A 20,721-nucleotide genomic window follows, 5' to 3' on the forward strand; every position below is an offset into this window, starting at 1 on the left:
CATTTATGAAATTTTGAAACACTGTTCAGGCTACATCACATACAGAAGTCATGTCTATGTGGATTCCAAGGACGGGAGATCATACCAAATTAAATAAAACAATGCATCTATTGAAGAAGCATCCATCAGGTGTGAGATTGTGACATGGAAGAACAAACTGTAGAACATGTAATCTGTAATAGTTCCAGGTATGAATCACAAAGAAAAATATTACAAGAGTTCAAGAAACATGGTGTGAATGCCTTAAATGTCCTCCTGTGGTGAAAATCAAGTTTTTAATGTTGTTTATGCAGTATGGTGTTTTAATATGATTTCAGACAATGGGATTCAACTAAACCCAATGTATGGCAGACTCGCTACATACAATCTGATGTCATACAATCTTACTGTACCTCGACATGAAGGTCTCACATATTTTTATTAATTCCCTGACCCTTATGCTGCTGCTATACTGCAGCATCCTCAAATATCATAAAACACAACACAAATATAGTTTAAAAACAAATGGAAGCAATTTGACAAATTGATATATAACATTCGTGAAACACCAGGGTGATTAGCGCATATGTCGTTAACTTTTCACAGCGTCGTCAGTCAAATCCATTCCACTTCAGGAACACCTAATAAATAAAACTCCATTCCGCGTTTTAGCTACAGCTAAATCCACACTGCTGCTTCCTCAAATCCATTCCACCTCACTCATTCAGAGCCCATATAAATTAAACTCATTCCGTTTCTACACAGCAAGGTAAACGTATTGCTGTACATTATGCAATAATAATAGAGTTTAAATTATTATATTTCATAAAATAAATAAATGGATGCCAACTAATTGGGACAATAAATACTTCCCTATCCCTAACCTTACCATATAGGCTACACTAGACTATTATTAAACACTTGTTCGCCATTTTAAAAAAAAATACCCTTTTGTTGAAAATAAATGACTGTATGATCTCAAATGTGATGGGAAAATTTAGAAGAGCAAGTTTGGCAAAAGGCAGATACGAACTTGCATCGTGAGAGAGTAAAAACATGCTCCTGCACTGGGACTTTAAGAATTTGTTTTAAATGTAATGATTTAAAATAATATTTAAGACTTTATTTCGTTTTTTTTAAAACAGACTATTAGGATTAATGAAAATAATTTATTCTTTTCTTGGGGAAAATTAATCTCTTGCCAACACTCCAGTACAGCAGGTGGCGGATATGCACCTCAAACGTAAATTGCCACCAGCCATAAAAAACGAAAAGAAGAACTCCAGTCGGCGTTGTAAATACACCTGGCTGTACGGGGATTATCTCTCTGAAAATATATAACAAAGCGCTGGCTTTTTGAGGACATAGACCTCGGGAAAACTCCGTGATACGGAAGAAAATAAACTCGGATATCTTCATGAATATGTTTGACCTGAAGTGTGACAGCTCGTCAGATGAGGAGGGAGAAGAAATGGATGGAGGAGATCCCACTTTAGCAGCGCAAATATCCAGGTGTGCAAACATCTCTTCGGCAGATTTAGACGAGCTGGAGAACAGCCGAAACGAATCGAGTACTGTCAAACAAACAGTGTGGGCGGTGAACTGTTTTAAAGCGTGGATACGTGAGAAACAAATCAACATCGACTTTAAAACCATCGAAAAATCAGACCTGGCCCAAGTGCTGCGGGAATTTTATGGATCCATTCGGACAAGTAAAGGAGAACTGTACGGTATCAGCAGCTATGTCGTGCTTCGGGCTGCATTAAATCGTTTTTTTAACGACCCTCCTCTTCACCGTGGCTGGAATTTGATGCAGGACGCTGAATTCAGACCCGCCAATAATGTTTTCAAAGGTATCGTTAAACACATCCGACGATCGGGTCAAGATGTAAAAATACACTATCCCACGATCTCACCCGAAGACCTGGATATATTAAAACACTCTTCTGCACTAGACCCTGGCAACCCCAGAGGTTTATTAAATAAGGTCTGGTTTGACATCCAGTTACATTTTGGACTCCGGGGAAAAGAGGGCAATCGACACCTGCGGCCAGACTCGATGACACTTAAACGTGACCTAAATGGTTTAAAATATTTCACTATGGTATTACAGGATGTGTTTCGTGAATCAAAGAACCCAATTAAACGGGACAAGGACAAGAAGGGGGCCGCTATGTATGAAGAGCCTGGCAACCCACTCTGTCCCGTCGCCTCTTTGGAGAAATATTTAAGCAAAATCCCCCCGGACGCAAAGGCGCTCTACCTGCAGCCCAAAAGAACGCATGTGTTCAACGATGAGTTCTGGTATACAGCTCTACCTTTGGGAGTTAATAATCTGTCTCAAATGCTGCCCAAAATATGCAGAGAGGCCGGGACGCAGACCACATACACTAACCACAGTCTGAGGCTCACTGCGCTTCAAAAACTGACTGAATCCAGACAGATCATGACTGTGTGTGTGCACAGGTACGTTTGCCTAAACTAACAGAAAATAATGCATCGATTGCAAACGAAATCAAAACAACACGGTGTTTTTTGTACTGAATACGGTGTTGTTGTAAATTCGTGCGTTCCCCAGGGCAGGGGGTGGTGGGGCAAATTTTGATACTTTAAAATATAACCGAATTTGAGCCACCGATAATAAGTTAACTAAATAACATGTGGCACAACATATGCAAGCAGGATGCAAATCAAATACATTTGAATAAACAGACAGTAAATAATCCTCAGGATTTCAGTGCATGCTTTTTATACTATGGTGAACTCTCATTAAATTTATAAAATATGAAATTAATGATAATATTTAAGAAGATAATGTTTTCATTTTTCAGACCTATTTAAAGGGATAGTTCACCCAAAAATAAAAATTCTGTCATCATTTACTCGCCTTCGATTTGTGCCAAACCTGTATTTGTCTTTGTTCTGATGAACACAGAGAAAGATAAAAACATTCTTAATAACCAAACAGTTTTTGGCCGCATTGACTACCATAGTAGGAAAAGTTACTTTATAATTTTCTATGTTCTCTTGAACACAAAAGAAGATTTTTAGGGCTGGGACGATCGCTATTCATACTAATTAGACATGTCTAGGGCGATTCTGAAAACCCAAAGGCTGTAAAAATCACTACGAGATTTCGCGTATGGGTGGTTTATAACGTGCATTTGAAAAAGCAACACACGTCAAACATCATAATTATAAATATACTTTATTATCAACAAAATACCTGAAAAGGTTTGAAGAACAGCGATAGAATATGCCCATTGGCATTTCCTGTGTAAATAGTATTACTTCTGTTGCCCGTATTTGGAGTTTCAGCGCCCTCTGGCTTTCAGATGTGGCGCCATTTAACCGTAATTCATTGAGAAACTGAGCATAAGAATTGCACGATATATCGTCCCAGCCCTATTTCGAAGAATGTAGGACAGCAAACAGTTCTGGGGCACTTTTGACTACCATTGTCATATTTCCTATATGGTAGTCAATGACCAAGAACTGTTTGGTTACAAGTAGGCATGGGCCGAATACCGGTTTCAAGGTATACCGAGGTTTGAAAGAGTCAGTTTCAAAACTACTAAAATTTTCTGTGATACCGTTTCTAAGGTATGAGCTGTGTTTACACAAAAATACACAATTAAGTCATGTAATGCAATATTTGATGTTTACGCCTAATATATGGGCTATGACAAAAAAATTTTTTTGAAAGAGTATAATAATATATAATTTTAAGTCTTTATTTTTACCTGACATATATGTTCTATGAATGTTGGTTAAAAATAAAATGTATTTGTGCCCAGTTGAAAAGTTGTTGTTTGTATACGCAGACATTTGAAAATAACAAATTTTACTGTTGTAATTGCAATACCGTGAAACCGTGTCACTTTTGCGAAAGGTTATCATACCGTCAAAGTCTCATACCGCCCCATGCCTAGTTACAAGCATTCGTCCAAATATCTCTTTGTTCAACCAAACAAAGAAATTTATACAGGTTTGGAACAACTAAAGAGTGAGTATTTTTTTGGGTGAACTATCCCTTTAAGTATATCAAATACATTTAAACCAATGACCAATATAAATAAATTCCATATATACTAAATGAAGTATTATGGTCAACAAAAGTATGTGCAATAGCATCCAAAAATGTAAATAAGCAAGCTAGTGTTGGCCGATATTCTCTATAGCTATGGTGTTATTTATGGAGTTTATATAGACCCAAAACTCACGCGCATGGAATTCGTGCGCGCACACGCGATGCAAACGCGCATGATGATAACCACGCGCGGAAAGCTGCTCCGCGAGGGCGCATTTAAACTCCGCGAGCGAGCAGAACAGTATCCGCAAGCGGAAAAGAATCCTCTTTATGCTCTCGCAACTGCTCAACACTTGCTCGCTCATTGAGTTGACTTCTGAGACTTTGGAGGCGGGACAATGGCAGATGTCTCCGCTCATTTGATTGGTAACTTTTAACATGCACTCACCTACATGCAGTCACCTACTAGGAGTGTAACGGTTCTCGGTAAATAATTGAACCGCACGGTTGTCCACCAACGGTTCGGCACACGGTCCAACGCGCTTGGACCGCGGCTCATCTTAAATCTGACGACGCATTTATAATATGGTTCGTTAAAAATTATAATGCATAAAACAGACTGACAAAGTTCAGCTAATGTATGTTTGTCGATGGATACACATTTAATACCTACAACAAATCAAATAACGTAGACAAATTTCAATAGGATTGACGTATGCTGTAATATGATCAGTCATTTATGCTTTCATCACCTGGGTGTTGTGAGCGCGCGAGTGCAGGTGAGACCTGAACAGCACATGTTGCTGTTTAAACTAAACTCATTCAAGTCTTGCCAATTTAAACATTTAAGTGCAAGATGATGCACAAGAAAACTCGCTTGCGTGCTGTGAGAAGATCCGAAGCGCGCATCAAGTCTCAGACATGATGGCGCAAATATTGAGTTGTCTTTGAAGCGCTTAAACGGACAAATTCACACACGAAGTAGGTCAACATGCCCCTCTTGTCGAGTATCTTAACAAACATAGTAGGTTATGTCTTAAGTGAACGGACGAAAAACAATGCATGTGTACAGTATCAGTGTACTGGATCCGTTTCATTCCTCTTAAAGCGACAGCAGCATATTCCTGCTGTCTGTTAAAAGTCAAGGAAATCACTCACTGCTTGTGACTCAATAGCTTCTGTAACTTCAATTATGATTCGTCTTTATTTAATTTGTACATATGCAATGTTATGTTTTATTTGATTACTTTAATCCATTTCTACCTTAAAAGGTAAATATACAGTATCTTATTTCATTTTCTGATTTGCTCTGTTGTTTTATTGGTGCTGTTACTTGTAGCTTCATTATTTGTTCTTATTTTTATTTGTCAGTAGTCCCTTTTCCCTGAACATAGCACAAATCGAACCGAACCGAAACCGTGACCCTAAAACCGTGACACAGACCGAACCGTGAGTAATTTGAACCGTTACACCCCTATCACCTACAGATTACCTGTCTTACTACCGAATGATTAGTGTATTACCTTGCCTTAGCTATGTGTTAGTATTTTAACAAGTGACATTTTGATTTCTTACATCTGTCAACAAAAATTATGCTATATAATATAGCAGTTAAACTTACATGTCATGTGTGACCTATTTAAAACATACTATAATAATATAATTAAATGTCTCCTGTAGTCATTAAATTTGAGTTATCTAATATCTGTTTACTGGCATAGCCTGTTTTAATATTTTCAAAACAAATAAAGCAAAACAAATAAATTATTTAAATTAAATTTTAGAGAGTACATCATATTGTAATTTATAATAACTTGTGCTTTGAGTTATACTGTTGTAGCCATTTATTAATTCTCATTTTATAACAATTTCATGAAAATTATTAACAATACAAAAGCAATTATGAATACACATACCAAACTATTTATTTCTAACTTCCTTGCAAGATGCCAAATATGTAAATCCAAAGCCAAGGGCATACATAACACTGTAACCCAAGTTTAAAAACGGAAAAAGGTATCGTGTTATGCCAAATTAAGACGTCTGTACAATGGGTAAGATACAGGTCGGAGACTGTAGGTGAGTGCATGTTAAAAGTGACCAATCAAAGGATCGGAGAAGTCTGCCATTGTCCCGCCTCCAAAGTCTCAGAAGTCAATTCGACGAGCGAGCAAGTGTTGAGCAGTTGCGAGAGCATAGAGAGAATTGCGCATGCACTCGTCAAAGCCTCTGCTCGTGGACTGAGTTTTTGCTCGCGGAGCAGAAATGCGCCTGCGCGAGGATTCTTTTCCGCTTGTATGGCGTTATTTTAATGACAAATGTCGCGAGCGCATTATTACAAGGGGAGAGCGCATTCTTGTCATAAGAGCGCGCGAATCTCTCTGCTCGCACGCCGATTTGCTTTGCTCATGCACAAAACTGGATGCGCGCTTTCAATTATACGCTGCTCTCTTATGAATTTTCTCTCTTTCTGCCGTGCGTCCACGAATCCTTGTTGCGCTGCCATCTTGGGACGATCATACTCCACTGCTATTATTGTTTTGATATGTACCATTACTTGTAGTAAATATTTTAGAATAAAGCTAACTTAAGACACCAATCTAAATTGTTCGGTAATCAATTTAGTACTATTTTGACAATACTATGTTTAGTGTACGACATGCATGAGGACCACATGAACTTGAGGGTGTTGGCCTGTTTTGTCTGAATAACATGGTAGTTAAACTACCTGACTAGGATGTTTCTATGTAGCCTACAAAGCATCCTAATGCCCCGTTCATTTCTAATATACATTTGATTAATAATGTTGCATCAAATATATTAATATTGTTACCTGAGAACGTGCACTGCAAAAAGGGTTTCATTCAACCAATTAAAATATTTTAGGGTAAGGATTCACATCTAAATTTTATAACTTGAGCCAATGAAAAATATATAACTTTTCTTTATTATTTTTCATTGTCTTAACTGATAAAATGTAGATGTGAATCCTTACCCTAAAATGTTTTAAATGGTTGAATGAAACCCTTTTTTCAGTGTGGTGGATCCATCTTGCTTCGCTGAATATGTCGAGTCACTTTCAACCAATAAGATGCCATGTAAGAGGTCGCGTTTTCATTGGCCCGCCGTGGAAGCCTATCCCTGATTGGTTGACTACTTTTGACAGCCTATAATCCCAGAAAACACAGGAGGACCTCTCGAGAGCAAGAGTACCAAAGGTTTCGTGGATGCACGGCACGCATTTTGAGTGCGCACACGCTCACTGAGCGAGAGGAGAGAAAATTCATAAGAGAGCAGTGTATAATTGAAAGCGCGCGTCCAGTTTTGTGCATGAGCAAAGGAAATCGGCGTGCGAGCGGAGAGATTCGCGCGCTCGTATTATAAGAATGCGCTCTCGCCTTGTAATAATGCGCTCGCGACATTTGTCATTAAAATAACGCCAGCCTGTGGATTGCCAATACAGAATAGGATCGAGGGGCGGGGTAATTTACGCATTTATCTATGACAAGCTGGATTTGTGGACAAAAACAGAATCTTACGTGGCTAGAAAATGCTCATGTGTGACTGCAATAAGCATTCTATCAGAGTGTAAGTTCAGTGCAGTTGGCAACATTGTTACATCCCCACCACAACCTTTTAAACGATAGAAAGTAAACTATTGCTGTAAGTCAATATCATTAATCCAAATGCGTCATTGATGTTGTGACGCTGTTACTACTTGATTGCCAAACGGGAGCAACTCCAGCCGCGCGCATTACAAGCTATCTTGTGTGCGGAAAACTCAAACCCCGCACATTATAAACTTTCTGTAGCGAGGAAAAGCCAGAGCTTGCGTGCATTACAAGTTATCTCGTGCGGGGAAAACTCAAAGCCCGTACATTATAAACTCTCTCTGGCGTTAGGAAAAGCCTAAGCCGTGTGCATTGCAAGCTCTCTTGCACGAAGAAATGCACAATGCGCGTTTGTAATATTAATTTGCAAACATATTTTGGCAAACAGCCAACTATCGTCTAAGGAGTCACCTATCGTCGATACACGATAGTATCGTCAATCGGAACAACCCTAAAGCAAATATATCATGAAATAAATATATCTGATTTGAAATATATTTCATGACCCAAATCATGAAATAAACAGTGCTTTCAGGTGTTGAGGTTGGTCAGTAGTTATCAGGTACAGAAATTAAAAAATCAAATGTAAAATAACACTTTATAGTTATCACTGTATAAATAAAATATAGATTAAATCTTACTAAAGTTAAAATTTAATCAGTCAGGAGCAGTGGGTGTTTACTGTCTTTGTTGTTTGAACGAGATGTTTATTATGCTGCTGCTCCTTTAAGAGATGCATGGATCTAATTTACACAACTGTTTACGTTCACTAAAGACATAGTGAATTACCTTTACAACGACACTTGCTAATATGGGCATTTTTGCATAATTTTGTGTGCGTATTTTTAAGAAAAAGAACTCAACTCTCAACTCAACTCAACTTTATTTATATAGCGCTTTTACAATTTTCATTGTTACAAAGCAGCTGCACATATGAGACACATTGACTACAAGCAAAACAATCAAAGTTGTACCTGCAAAAACAAGAAAAGGTTGAAAACACAGAAGACAGACACACCCACACACAAAACACTCCACACACACAACACGCACACACACCAACACACACAGACACAGAGACACACACACACACACACGTACGTACACAGACAAGTACGCACACACACACACGCTCAGTGAGAGCACACATTTAGGATAAAGGAGAGAGAAGCACAGGTCAAATATAACAGATAATAAATTCCTATATGCAATATTAATTAAGTAAAACTTTAAGATTCTAAAGCAGCCCCCCCGGTCAGGCAGATAGTGCAAAAACAGTATGCAAACGGTGGCGAGGAACCCAAAACTCTAATCGAGAAAAAAAACCTCAGGAGAACCCAGGCCCAACCAGGGGATTCCAGTTCCCCTCTGGCAAAAGCTGCTGCCTCTGCACAAGCTCCAGAGAACTTGCACAACAAGGCTAAATAAAATAAATAAACTTAATAATAAAATAAATTATAGTTTAAGATTATCATTAATAATCTAATAGCATTTGAAATTTTGTGGTGAAGACATGTCAAGAGACCGCGTCCTTCTTTATCCAGCTCTATCATCTCAGCTCTTGTCAGGTCCCCACTTCCCATTCTCCGCTCTACCATCAGGTCAGGCCATGAACTGCATCCTGCTCGCTGTGGTAACCTTGGAACAATGAGACAAGACTGGCTGAGAGTAGAGTACTGTTCTGTACTCTTTGATGCAACAAGTACATCAGTTGTGTTTTTGGTTCCGGTTGATCTAACTAATGCAGCCTAAACCCTCTGAAGATTTATATTATGGAAGAGTAGTGTATGCAAGATTAAAAAGATGCGTCTTTAGTCTAGATTTAAACTGACAGAGTGTGTCTGCCTCCCGGACAGTGCAGGGAAGACTATTCCAAAGTTTAGGCGCTAGATAGGAAAAGGATCTACCACCTGCACTTGATTTTGAAATTCTAGGTATTACCAACTGACAGGACGCCTGAGAGCGTAATGCACGTGAAGGACTGTAATACAAAAGGAGTTCATTCAAGTACTGAGGAGCTAAACCATGTAAGGCTTTATAGGTAATAAGCAAGATTTTAAAGTTAACGCGATGCTTTATAGGTAACCAGTGCAAGGTTGACAGAACCGGGCTAATATGTTCATACTTTTTTGTACGTGTAAGAACTCGAGCTGCCGCGTTTTGGACCAATTGGAGTTTTTGTAATAAGCCTGCAGGGCAACCACCTAACAGTGCATTACAGTAATCTAGTCTTGATGTCATGAATGCATGAATTAACTTCTCTGCATCTGAGATTGACAGCATATGACGTAGTTTAGATATATTCTTAAGATGGAAAAACGCAATTTTACAGGTGTTGGCGACGTGGCTCTCAAATGACAGATTACTATCGAATAGAACGCCAAGATTCTTTGCTGACGACGAGGGTTTTATGGAACATCCGTCAATAGTTAAACAGTATTCTTGGTTGTTACTTATAGCAGTTTTCGGTCCAATAAGTAACACTTCCGTTTTGTCCGAGTTCAGTAATAAAAAGTTGTTACTCATCCAGTTTTTTATATCGACTATGCATTCCATTATTCGATGGAACTGCTGTGTTTCATGAGGCTTCGAGGAAATATAAAGTTGAGTATCATCAGCATAACAGTGAAAGCTAACTCCGTGTCGCTTTATTATATCTCCTAGAGGTAGCATGTATAATGCGAAGAGCAGAGGCCCTAAGACTGAGCCCTGTGGTACACCGTACTGGACTTGCGATTTGCGTGACACCTCATTGTTTATTGCTACAAATTGAAAACGGTCGGATAAATAAGATTTAAACCATTTCAAAGCTATTCCCTTAATGCCGACATAATTTTCGAGTCTATGTAGGAGTGTGCTGTGGTCAATGGTATCGAATGCAGCACTAAGGTCTAGCAGCACCAATAACGAGATACAACCTCGGTCAGACGCCAATAGCAGATCATTTGTAACTCTGATCAAAGCAGTCTCTGTACTGTGACATGCTCTAAATCCAGACTGGAATTCTTCATTGATGTCATTCCTTTGGAGGAAGGAGCATAATTGAGTTGAAACTACTTTTTCCAGAACTTTAGATATGAAAGGTAGATTCGATATAGGCCTGTAGTTCCTTAGTTCTCTAGGGTCGAGTTGGGGTTTTTTGACAAGGGGCCTTATAACAGCCACCTTATATGCTTTAGGCACATGTCCTAATGTCAGAGATGAGTTAATAATACCAAGAAGAGGATCTATAATTTCTGGGAGCATCTCTTTCAGTAGATTTGTAGGTATAGGGTCTAGTATGCATGTTGTTGATTTAGATGATCTAATAATTTTAGACAGCTCATCTTGATCTACGGTATAAAATAATTGCATTTTCTCCTTAAGGGCGCTGTAGTTAGTTTGTTCAGCGGGTTTCACTTCTGATTGCATTGTTATAATTTTTTCTCTAATATCTTGGATTTTATATGTGAAGTAGTTCATAAATTCATCACTGCTATGCTGATATACAGGATCAGAAGTCACTGACGATTTATTTTTTGTTAATTTAGCCACCGTGTTAAATAAAAACCTAGGATTGTGCTGGTTTTCTTCTATTAGTGATGAAAAGTAGGCGGATCTAGAAGTTATTAGGGCTTTCCTGTATTTTCGAATACTATCCTTCCATGCTGTACGAAATACCTCTAATTTAGTTTTCTTAAAGTTGCGCTCCATTTTTCGGGCCGCTTTCTTTAGAGCCTGAGTGTGTTCATTATACCACGGTGTGGGGCTGCCATTTTTAATCTTCTTTAAACGTAGTGGAGCAACTTTGTCTAGCGTTACCGAGAAGGTGGAATTAAAATTTTCAGTGGTAATGTCAAGATCTTCAACGTTATTTCTCATGATTTGAGACAATTCGGGCAGATTATCGAGAAACGCATCTTTGGTAGTTGAAGTTATTGTTCTACCATATTTGTAACAATGAGTTTTATTTGCAGCCGTAGGCCAGTGAAGCAAACATAATACCAGATAATGATCCGAAATGTCTTCACTCTGCTGAAGGATTTTAACGTCGTCCACATTTATACCGTAAGACAGTATTAAATCTAAAGTATGATTACGAAGGTGAGTGGGTCCTGACACATGTTGACTAATGCCCATGGAGTTAAGAGTGTCTTTGAAAGCCATTCCTAAGGCATCTGTAACGTTATCTACGTGGATGTTAAAGTCACCAACGACAAGGAGTCTATCTGCGGCCAGTACTAGTTCTGATAAGAACCCACCAAATTCTTTAATAAAATCTGTGTGGTGCCCTGGAGGCCTATATACAATAGCTAGAATCAATTTAAAAAGTGTTTTATCTTTAGTATTAGGTGTTGAAACATGAAGAACCATGACTTCAAAAGAATTATATTTAGAGTTCGACTTCTGGGAAATGCTAAGAGAGTTATTGTAAAGTGCTGCGACACCTCCCCCTCTGCCTTTTAGACGAGGCTCGTGTTTATAATAATAATCTTGGGGGACAGATTCATTTAAAGCAATATAATCATCTGGTTTTAGCCATGTTTCTGTCAAACAGAGCATGTCTATTTTATGATCTGTTATCATATCGTTAACAAAAAGTGCTTTATTAGAGAGAGATCTAATATTTAGCAATCCGAGTCGTAACAGTTGATTATCTGTATTTTGTTCATGTTTAGTTTGTTTAACGTTTATTAAATTACTTTCAAGAGGTTTACGCATTATTTTATGTTTGCTAATCCGGGGGACAGACACAGTCTCTATTTTGTGATGTTTGGGAGAACGGATTACTACATGTTGTACATTTTGTGTATTCTGCGACGTGAGACGGCAAGCAGACAGTTGGTTAAGCCATACTGTCTGCTCCCTGACCTGGGCCCCAGCGAGTCAAGTTTTAGCATTAGCATTAAGACTTTTTGCCATATTTCTAGACAGGATGGAAGTCCCAGCCCAGGAGGGATGGAGACCATCTCGTTTCAACAGGTCAGGTCTGCCCTCAAAACTCTTCCAGTTATTTATAAAAACTATATCATTCTGCAGGCACCACTCAGACAACCAGCCATTTAGTGATGATAATCTGCTATAAATCTCATCACCACGATAAGCATTGAGGGGGCCAGAGAATATTACAGTGTCTGACATCATGCTTGCGAGCTCACACACCTCTTTAATGTTATCTTTTGTGATCTCCGATTGACGGAGTCGAACATCATTTGTGCCGACGTGAATGACAATCTTACTGAATTTACGATTAGCCTTAGCCAGCACATTTAAATTTGACTTGATGTCAGGCGCTCTGGCTCCCGGTAAACATTGGACTATGGTGGCTGGTGCCTCTATGTTAACGTTCCGAACAATAGAATCACCGATAACTAGGGCACTTTCAGCAGGTTTCTCAGTCGGTGCGTCACTGAGCGGGGCAAACCTGTTCGAGACTGTAATCGGAACGGTCGAGTGATGTTTTGTCCTGCGACTACGCCGTCTCACAGTCACGAAGTTTCCCAGCTGCGGAGGATTTTCAACCGGAACCGAGCTGTGTGCGCTAATGTTGCTCGCATCCAAAGTGTTTTCTATGGTCGTTAAACTCTTACTATCCTCAGATAAAGATTGGATGCGAGACTCTAATTCTAAGATCTTCTCTGTCAGCCTAACTATTTCCCTGCATTTATCGCATATAAAGCCCTCGCAGCTGACAGAGAAGGCTAAGCTAAACATATGACATGAGGTGCAAGTAACAATAATAGGAATAGAAGCCATAACTCACCGGATTTGAAGTGCAATTCCAACTTACCAAGGTTGCTCGATGGATCGTAGTATACTCACTTAAAAAGAGAAATAGTTAGCACACAAGACAAACCAGAGGCAAGATGATATTCCACAGTGTGAACAGCAAGCAAGCTAACACGCTATTGCTATGCTAACGGCGTTAAGTTAACTATCACTTTTGGTTTAGACTCTTCCAAGTAAATAACAGGAACAGGGTTATTGAGATATCAGGATAAGTTAGCAACGACAATAATAATTAACGATAATAAAATACACTAATATTAGAGCAAAGTGGTAAGCGCACTGATACAAACAAGCTGCCGGCAGCGATGCAGGAAACAGGAAACAAACCAACAAAAAAAGAAGACATGAAAGAGAACTTAATTCAGTTTTTTGTGCATTGTCTAAGATGCAGCATATCTCAAACAGTCGTGAGAACCGAATCGAGTTCTCTTTTGCGTCCTCTTGAAAAATGCGTCCTTGTTGTCGAGCCCTGCTTTATTTTGCATTTTTCGCAGACGCAGCTAATAACAGCAATGTATAATTTACAATATCAGATGGCAGTTATTGTGAGATGTTTTAAAAATCACATGCTGACATTGACATCACTTCAAACTTAAAGTCCCAGTGAAATAAAAAATTACAGTACCTTTTTTTCATGAAATATTGCAGCGTTTATTGTAAATAGTTTATCAATGTGGGTCATTCTCTTTTTAAAAATCGTGTGCCCTCATAATCTTTAGTTAAAATCTGAAAATGCACTTCCGTTCTGTATTGACTATCCATCTTAGATGACTTATGTTAGACGGCTTGGGCGGAGCATCCATTAACTCCTCCCCTTTAACTGCCAGTCTGCTGCACTGATCTATATAAATGACTGGATTGCTCATGACATCATTACACTGAAGCTACCACGCCGCCATGTTGGTATGCCCAAACTTTATTTTAAATTAATAGGGAGTTATCACACATTAATGATACAACAGTAACTTATATTTAAAGTCTCACAGTACATTCTTACAACGCAAATGTCATAAGCATGTAAATGGTTCATTATTTAATTTAAAGTCGGGAAGTTTCCCATCTTATTAGATATAGAGTGAGTTACGTTCATTTTCATTACAGTAGCGTACATATCAGATCAGCAGACTAACGACTCGAGTAGGGCTGCAGCTATCGATTATTTTAGTAATCAAGTATTCTACTGATTTTTCCATCGATTAATCGGGTATTCGGATAATAAATACTTTTTCTTTATTAAAGAGCAATACTAAATAAATAAATATACAAGAGAAAATAAGACAGGTCTCTTAAAATGAACAACTAATTTGTTTCCTTTTTAGAAAAAATAAAAATTTTATTGCTTAAAGTACATACATTAATATCTGAGGTAAGTTAACCCATTTAGTACATTCCATTGCCATATTACATTCAAAATGCAATATAATACAAATGTATAAATAAGAAACATGAATAAAAATAGAAAGAATAATTTCAAAGGTAAACAACTAACTTCAGCTTATGCATGATGCATTTAGTTTATCTAAATTAGTTTTAGTTTCTTTTCTTTTTTTACTATTAAATGGTAATATGTTTGTCCACATAAAATACTGAGTTAACTGGACTTTTATTTTGGCAGGTTGTCGGAAGACGCTTATTTTTTATTATGTTTGTTTCTTCACTCAGCAATAAAATGTTCGTGAAATAAACTCTCAGAGCAACTCTGGAGATGAAGTTCATGTGTTCATGTCCTCATAAAGCGCAGACGCAGACAAATTCATGAGCATCACGCGTGTAGCACGTTAAACTGTGCAGACATGCAGAACAGCTAGATGACATGTGTAAATAACAGGATTCGGCATCCACTAGTCCGTATCTAGTTTTATGGACTCAATGCAGCCGGAAAACAAGTTTCACTCGCAAAATAGACTAAAACTAAGTAAAATAGCAGTTCACCATTTCAATAAACTATCACTTATTTATCAGCATGAGAAATACGTGTGAGCGTGTGAACTGTCTAAAATGCGTGTGTCTCACGGTGAATGCGTGATACTTGAGAGCCCTGTAACATGAATAGAGTTTAGCGGGCTGTGCGTTAGTAATAACGGTCCGTGGGGAAACGCAGTGCTCCGTGTGTACTGTAGTTAAATGGATTAAACAAAGCTTGCCTCAATGATTTTTTGTATTCGAATTACTCAAGTAACTCGAGGAATCGTTTCAGCCCTAGACTTGAGACACCTCAACATATGACAAATGTGCTTATTCTGAAATCTAAATACAGATAAATACAGGCTGTATATGCTCTTTAAGTCATGAAGCTTTATTTCTAAACATTTACACATGTCCTTTACAACAGTCATGTCAGTTGGGCATACCAAGATGGCGGTATGATAGCTTCCGGTGGCTTCACCTCCTGCCGTTGGTTTAGCATTCTATGCGCAATCCAGTCATTTATATAGATCAGTGGTCAGCTGCCAGTTCCATTTCAAAATGCAATGGCTCTTTTCATACATCCAACCAAATCGCGGAGAAAGACGAAAGCCACGCCCACTATTTTTCTCATTCAAAATTCCATTTCACTCGGAAATGCTTCAAAATACGGAAGTAAAAACGATCACAACTTCCGGTTAATGGGGACTTTAATAAAAAATGATGCAAGAGTAATATAAAACAATTCCACGTGACTGTGTCATGTTCTGATACAATAAGATGTATTATTTAGTAAAAATCGTGACCTTGGTTAAATCAAATGAAGAGTTTGGTTCCAAAATGAGATAACTCAAAACTAAACACATGATGACATAACAAAAAACATTTTGGAACCAAACTCTTCAAATATTCCTAACATTGTAACATCTCTTTCACTCTTACTTGTCTAATGAATAAACATCACTAAGCAAATGTCCAGAGGTGGACAGTAACGAAGTAAATTTACCCGAGTACTGTACTTAAGTACACTTTTTGAATATCTGTACTTTACTTGAGTATTAATTCTTCTGAGTACTTGTACTTTAACTTCACTACATTTGAAAGACAAATATCATACTTTTTACTCCACTACATTTATAAAAAGGTCCAAAAGTAGAAAATGGTTTCTATGCAGCGGGGTTTCCTGTGTGCTCAATTTATCTGGCTTGCGATCTGCCAGGACCTTTTACTGTTGCAAAGTATTTCAGTTTTTCTAAGCTCGTTTTCCGGAAAGCTTTGAATGGCCATTTGGCAGATTTTTTTAACGCAAATCTGGCAACTCTGGGATCTTCCCCGCTAAACTAATGTAAACGTAGGCGCTGCTACACCATTGATAGCGCTCTAAAAAGACAAATAGAACAATAATAGACGAAAAAGGCACATGTTAAAGTGTGGTGTAATCATCCGTGTGGTGTAATCATCCGATCAGTCAAAGATCGTAGAAATATTGTCATGAAAATGATCGGCATAACGGCTAAACGGTAAATAAGCATCACATACACCTTGAGCTACACGTGCGTGTTAACTTATGATCTGCTGCTATATCATTTAAAGCGCTTTGGAAAATGAATGAAGTTTTTACTGAAGTAACTATAGTTGAAGTATTCCTGTTGAAATAAAAACTATAATACAAAATACAACAGAAAATGTAATGGATTTAATGGTTATAATCGGAATTGTACTATGGATACTTGTTGTCTACTTGTATGTGATGGATTCTATTGGTGGGATGGTAAATCCTATTGGAATAAAACCCCAAACACACTACAAAGAGGAATTTAATTAAAAAATCTCATTCGAATTCTTTAGTAAAACCACAGCAACTAAAAATACCATAGTTTCATTATACTAGCTATAGTTTATGTTTGTAGTTAAATTATGGTAATACAAATGGTGATAAATCCAACAAACACATGGCTTCTACACTTAACTATTTACAAGAACCTTACTACTTACTGGTAAATTGCTGCTAAAACTGGTAAAGGGAATATACAAAATAAAAGAACACTGCTCATAAATACATATAGGCCTAGGTGGCTAATTAGGATAATTAGGCTAAATGATCATACAGGATTATATCTAAACTAAACATATTTGTGTTAAACATATAAAGCTCTTAAAGGAGTTGCTCACTGCAAAATTTGCCCCCATTGACTTTCCATAGTAGGAATAAAAATGACTATGGAAAGTCAATGGGGGCAAATTGTGAAGTGAACTACTCCTTTAATACAACTGATACTGTGAGCTACTCAGTGTATTCAGTAGGTTGCTTCAGAGGCATAAGGTATACGACAATAAAACAATGCACAACTGACATAAAGGATATTTACTTTTAATACTTGAGTACTTTTAAAAGCACGTACTTCTGTACTTTTACTCAAGTAAGAATCTGTCTTTACAACTTTTACTTGTAGTGGAGTAATATTTGACCAGTAGTATCTGTACTTTCACTCAAGTAAGGAAGTTGTGTACTTCGTCCACCTCTGCAAATGTCAACATGTAATCTACACATTCAAGAGCAATTTTAACGTGTGTTGTTTGGTATTGTTCACCTACAGTGGCCATATTGAGACGAACCCTCAGTTGCAGCAGGAATCTGCTCCATATTCAGCCAGCAGTGAGATTGACTCCAGCTCTGTGACACAGGAGAGTCTCGTGAGCAGCCACGGCTGGTTAAAAAAAGAACCAGAAAATGAAATAATTGAGTGGGAAAATATAAACTCGGAGGCCGCCGTTGATGCTGAGCAGGACAACACAAGCAATGCCATCTCCAGTACGTCATTATTCATTCACTGAGCATCATTAGCATCTCCACATTGAGATATGTGTTTTTTACGTATAGTCAAGACATGACCACCAGCTCTCTTCCTCAGCAGCAACGACCCCGATGGAGGGTTTACCCCCCAGTGTGATGCTGACCATCACCAAACTTCAGTGTCTTGTGGAGAGCAAACAGCAGAAGATTGAAGCACTGGAGAAACAAGTGCAGGACCTACAGGAGGATCGCAAGTTCCTCCGCACACAGATCGAGAACCTCACCAGCGCTCGTGTGGTTCAAGTACCAGAAGGTGCGGTGAAAAGCTAAATGATTCAAACAAACACCTTTCTCATGAGTGATAACTGTATCAGAATAGATGTGGGTGGCTTAACGTGCCATACGCTTTTGTTGTTTTGCAACCTTGTTAATATGGCTTTGTACTATTTCTTCCTGCATTGATAGTTGCTCATTGATCTTGTTTACCTTTATGTAAATTTCCTACAGCGAGCACTTCAGTGTTTTCACGGCCCAGGTCACATAAGAGACGGCAGAAAAGCATGTCTAACCCATGTGACAGTGATGAGAGCTTTACCGATGGGTCTGAGACCAGTGATTCATCTGAGGAGTTGAGCAACATCAAGAAAAAAAGAGACAACAAGAAGAAACTGAAGAGAGGTAAACAACATACAGCACTTTTACAATTACGGAATTTACTAGTGTGATTTATATCTGGTTAAATAAACATTAGATTTGGTTGAAATGTTGAGATTAGATGAGGTTTTTTTAGCACATTGTAATAGCAAATGTATCTAACACCAAACATATTGACTTTAAGCCATTTTCTATGTTTTCTGAACAGGTTATGTGCAGTATGAGTAAGTACTTTCAGCCTCCAACAAGAAGAACCTGAGTGGAGTTTCTGCCCAATTCCAGGCCAAACTTTTATGAGTGAGCCCCCTTGTGCCCAGGGCTAAAGAGTAGGCTATACCATGAAGAATCTTAGTTGGGACAACGTTCCTGGTTGTTCCTCGTTGATGGCTGAATTGTTTGCACCACGAACAGCATTATGCAGAACACCATCGTCAACCAGGCCCTCATCACAGAATTGCATCTAACAGCCGAAGAGAGAGAGTGTTCCTCTAGTGAGTCTGTGAGGAAATGTTGGTCAGCTGTAGTTTTTTGGATGGACAGAACAACGTTTTTAATGTTGTTAAAAACATTAAAAACAATTTTAATGGTTTATGGGTACAAATGATCTCCATATTTTTGTATCAGAAAATGTATCTTTGTTAAAAGTCATTCTAGTCAAACATCAGTTAAAGGAGTCATATGACACGGCTGAAATGAATATTATCGTTTGTTTAAGCTTTAATGTGTATATACGATTTAAGGTTCAAAAACGCTGTATTTTCTCCACACCGGGCATGTTTGTATCTCCTCTTTGCCCCGCCTCTCTGAAACGTGTGGATCTTTTACAAAGCTCATTGCTCTGAAAAGCGAGGTGTGCTATGATTGGCCAGTTAACCAGTGCGTAGTGATTAGTCGAATACTGCAAGCGTGTGACGGAAATGTAACGCCTCTTACCATATTTGGAACATCCGGTTCTAAAGCAATTGTGCTGACTGGTACGCCCATCTTACTTGCGTATACATTTGGGCGGTCTCAGTCAAATCATACCATGAACTAACGTAGATTTGTGGGGGTGTGGTTACAAGAGGCGTTTCAGGCAGGTCTAGGGGAGCATTCGCTTTTAGATAGAATGCATCTTTTGTTCCGACACTTTAATTTTTGCAATTTTACGTGTCTAATACTTGCATGGGCAACTTATAAAACACCAAAGACACAGAAAAATACGTATTCAGGCCATATGACCCCTTTAAGAAATGTAAACTTTTACTTGTGTTCTGAGTGGTGTTTGCCTGTCCAATATGGTGGTGCTCTCAACATGAAAAAGCCCTTAATGGCGTTTCTATGTATGTCCATGTTTACTTCCACGTGTGTTAGAAAATAATCTACTGTGCATACTTTTTATAAAAATAAGTAAGAAGTATACAGATTGGTCTGTATAGCTGTGTAACAAAATTCTGATGAAGCAAATCTTGGCCGTACAGTATATGCTGAGATTGCTTGGACATCATTTCTGACATGTATTTTTTTTTATCACTACCAAGGATGCATGGAATCATTGTTTTGTTAGATACAGATATTTTTGTGATGTGTCTTATAGTTCATGTTCAGTTATCGGTTTCAGTTCAATTTAACTGCAAAATTAACAGTTTTATTTGTGAAATAATCAATAGTCTTCCCAGAAATGTAACTGAATATGCATATTGTTTTGGTACGTATAGGTGTTTTTTATTTTTCACATTTACTGTTAGTGTGTGCTGTTCTTTCCTTTTTTTTTTAGCAGATGTTTTAGCTCAGTGGCTATTTGTCTGATGTTACTCTCTGTTAGGATCATACACCTTTTAGTGTCCAATACACTACAGTATTGTGATGTATTTCCCAACTGAAGTACAGAATAAATAAAAAAAATAGGAGCTACTTGTGTTTTTCACTGCATTTTTACCAAAGTTTGTTTATCAAAGTCTACTGCATACAGTTTTTGTTAAACACCCAAACATCTGTTT

General features: G+C 38.1%; 1 protein-coding gene across 2 annotated transcripts; it reads left to right on the plus strand.

The window, feature by feature from the left end:
* The first annotated feature begins 1,247 nt into the window (after positions 1-1,247).
* LOC130546792 (zinc finger MYM-type protein 4-like) lies at positions 1,248-20,631 on the plus strand. Of its 2 annotated transcripts, none has more exons than XM_057322236.1 (5): positions 1,248-2,445; positions 17,892-18,106; positions 18,207-18,401; positions 18,596-18,766; positions 18,951-20,631. In XM_057322236.1, exons 1-5 carry the CDS (start codon positions 1,397-1,399, stop codon positions 18,968-18,970), a joined length of 1,650 nt encoding a protein of 549 aa, XP_057178219.1. In that variant the 5' UTR covers positions 1,248-1,396; the 3' UTR covers positions 18,971-20,631. The 2 variants fall into 2 exon arrangements, with proteins under 2 accessions (XP_057178219.1, XP_057178220.1); XM_057322237.1 differs by having other exon boundaries at positions 18,210-18,401.
* Positions 20,632-20,721: the final 90 nt, after the last annotated feature.

The sequence above is a fragment of the Triplophysa rosa genome, linkage group LG23 (assembly GCF_024868665.1).
Source record: "Triplophysa rosa linkage group LG23, Trosa_1v2, whole genome shotgun sequence".
Taxonomy (NCBI): Eukaryota; Metazoa; Chordata; class Actinopteri; order Cypriniformes; family Nemacheilidae; genus Triplophysa; species Triplophysa rosa.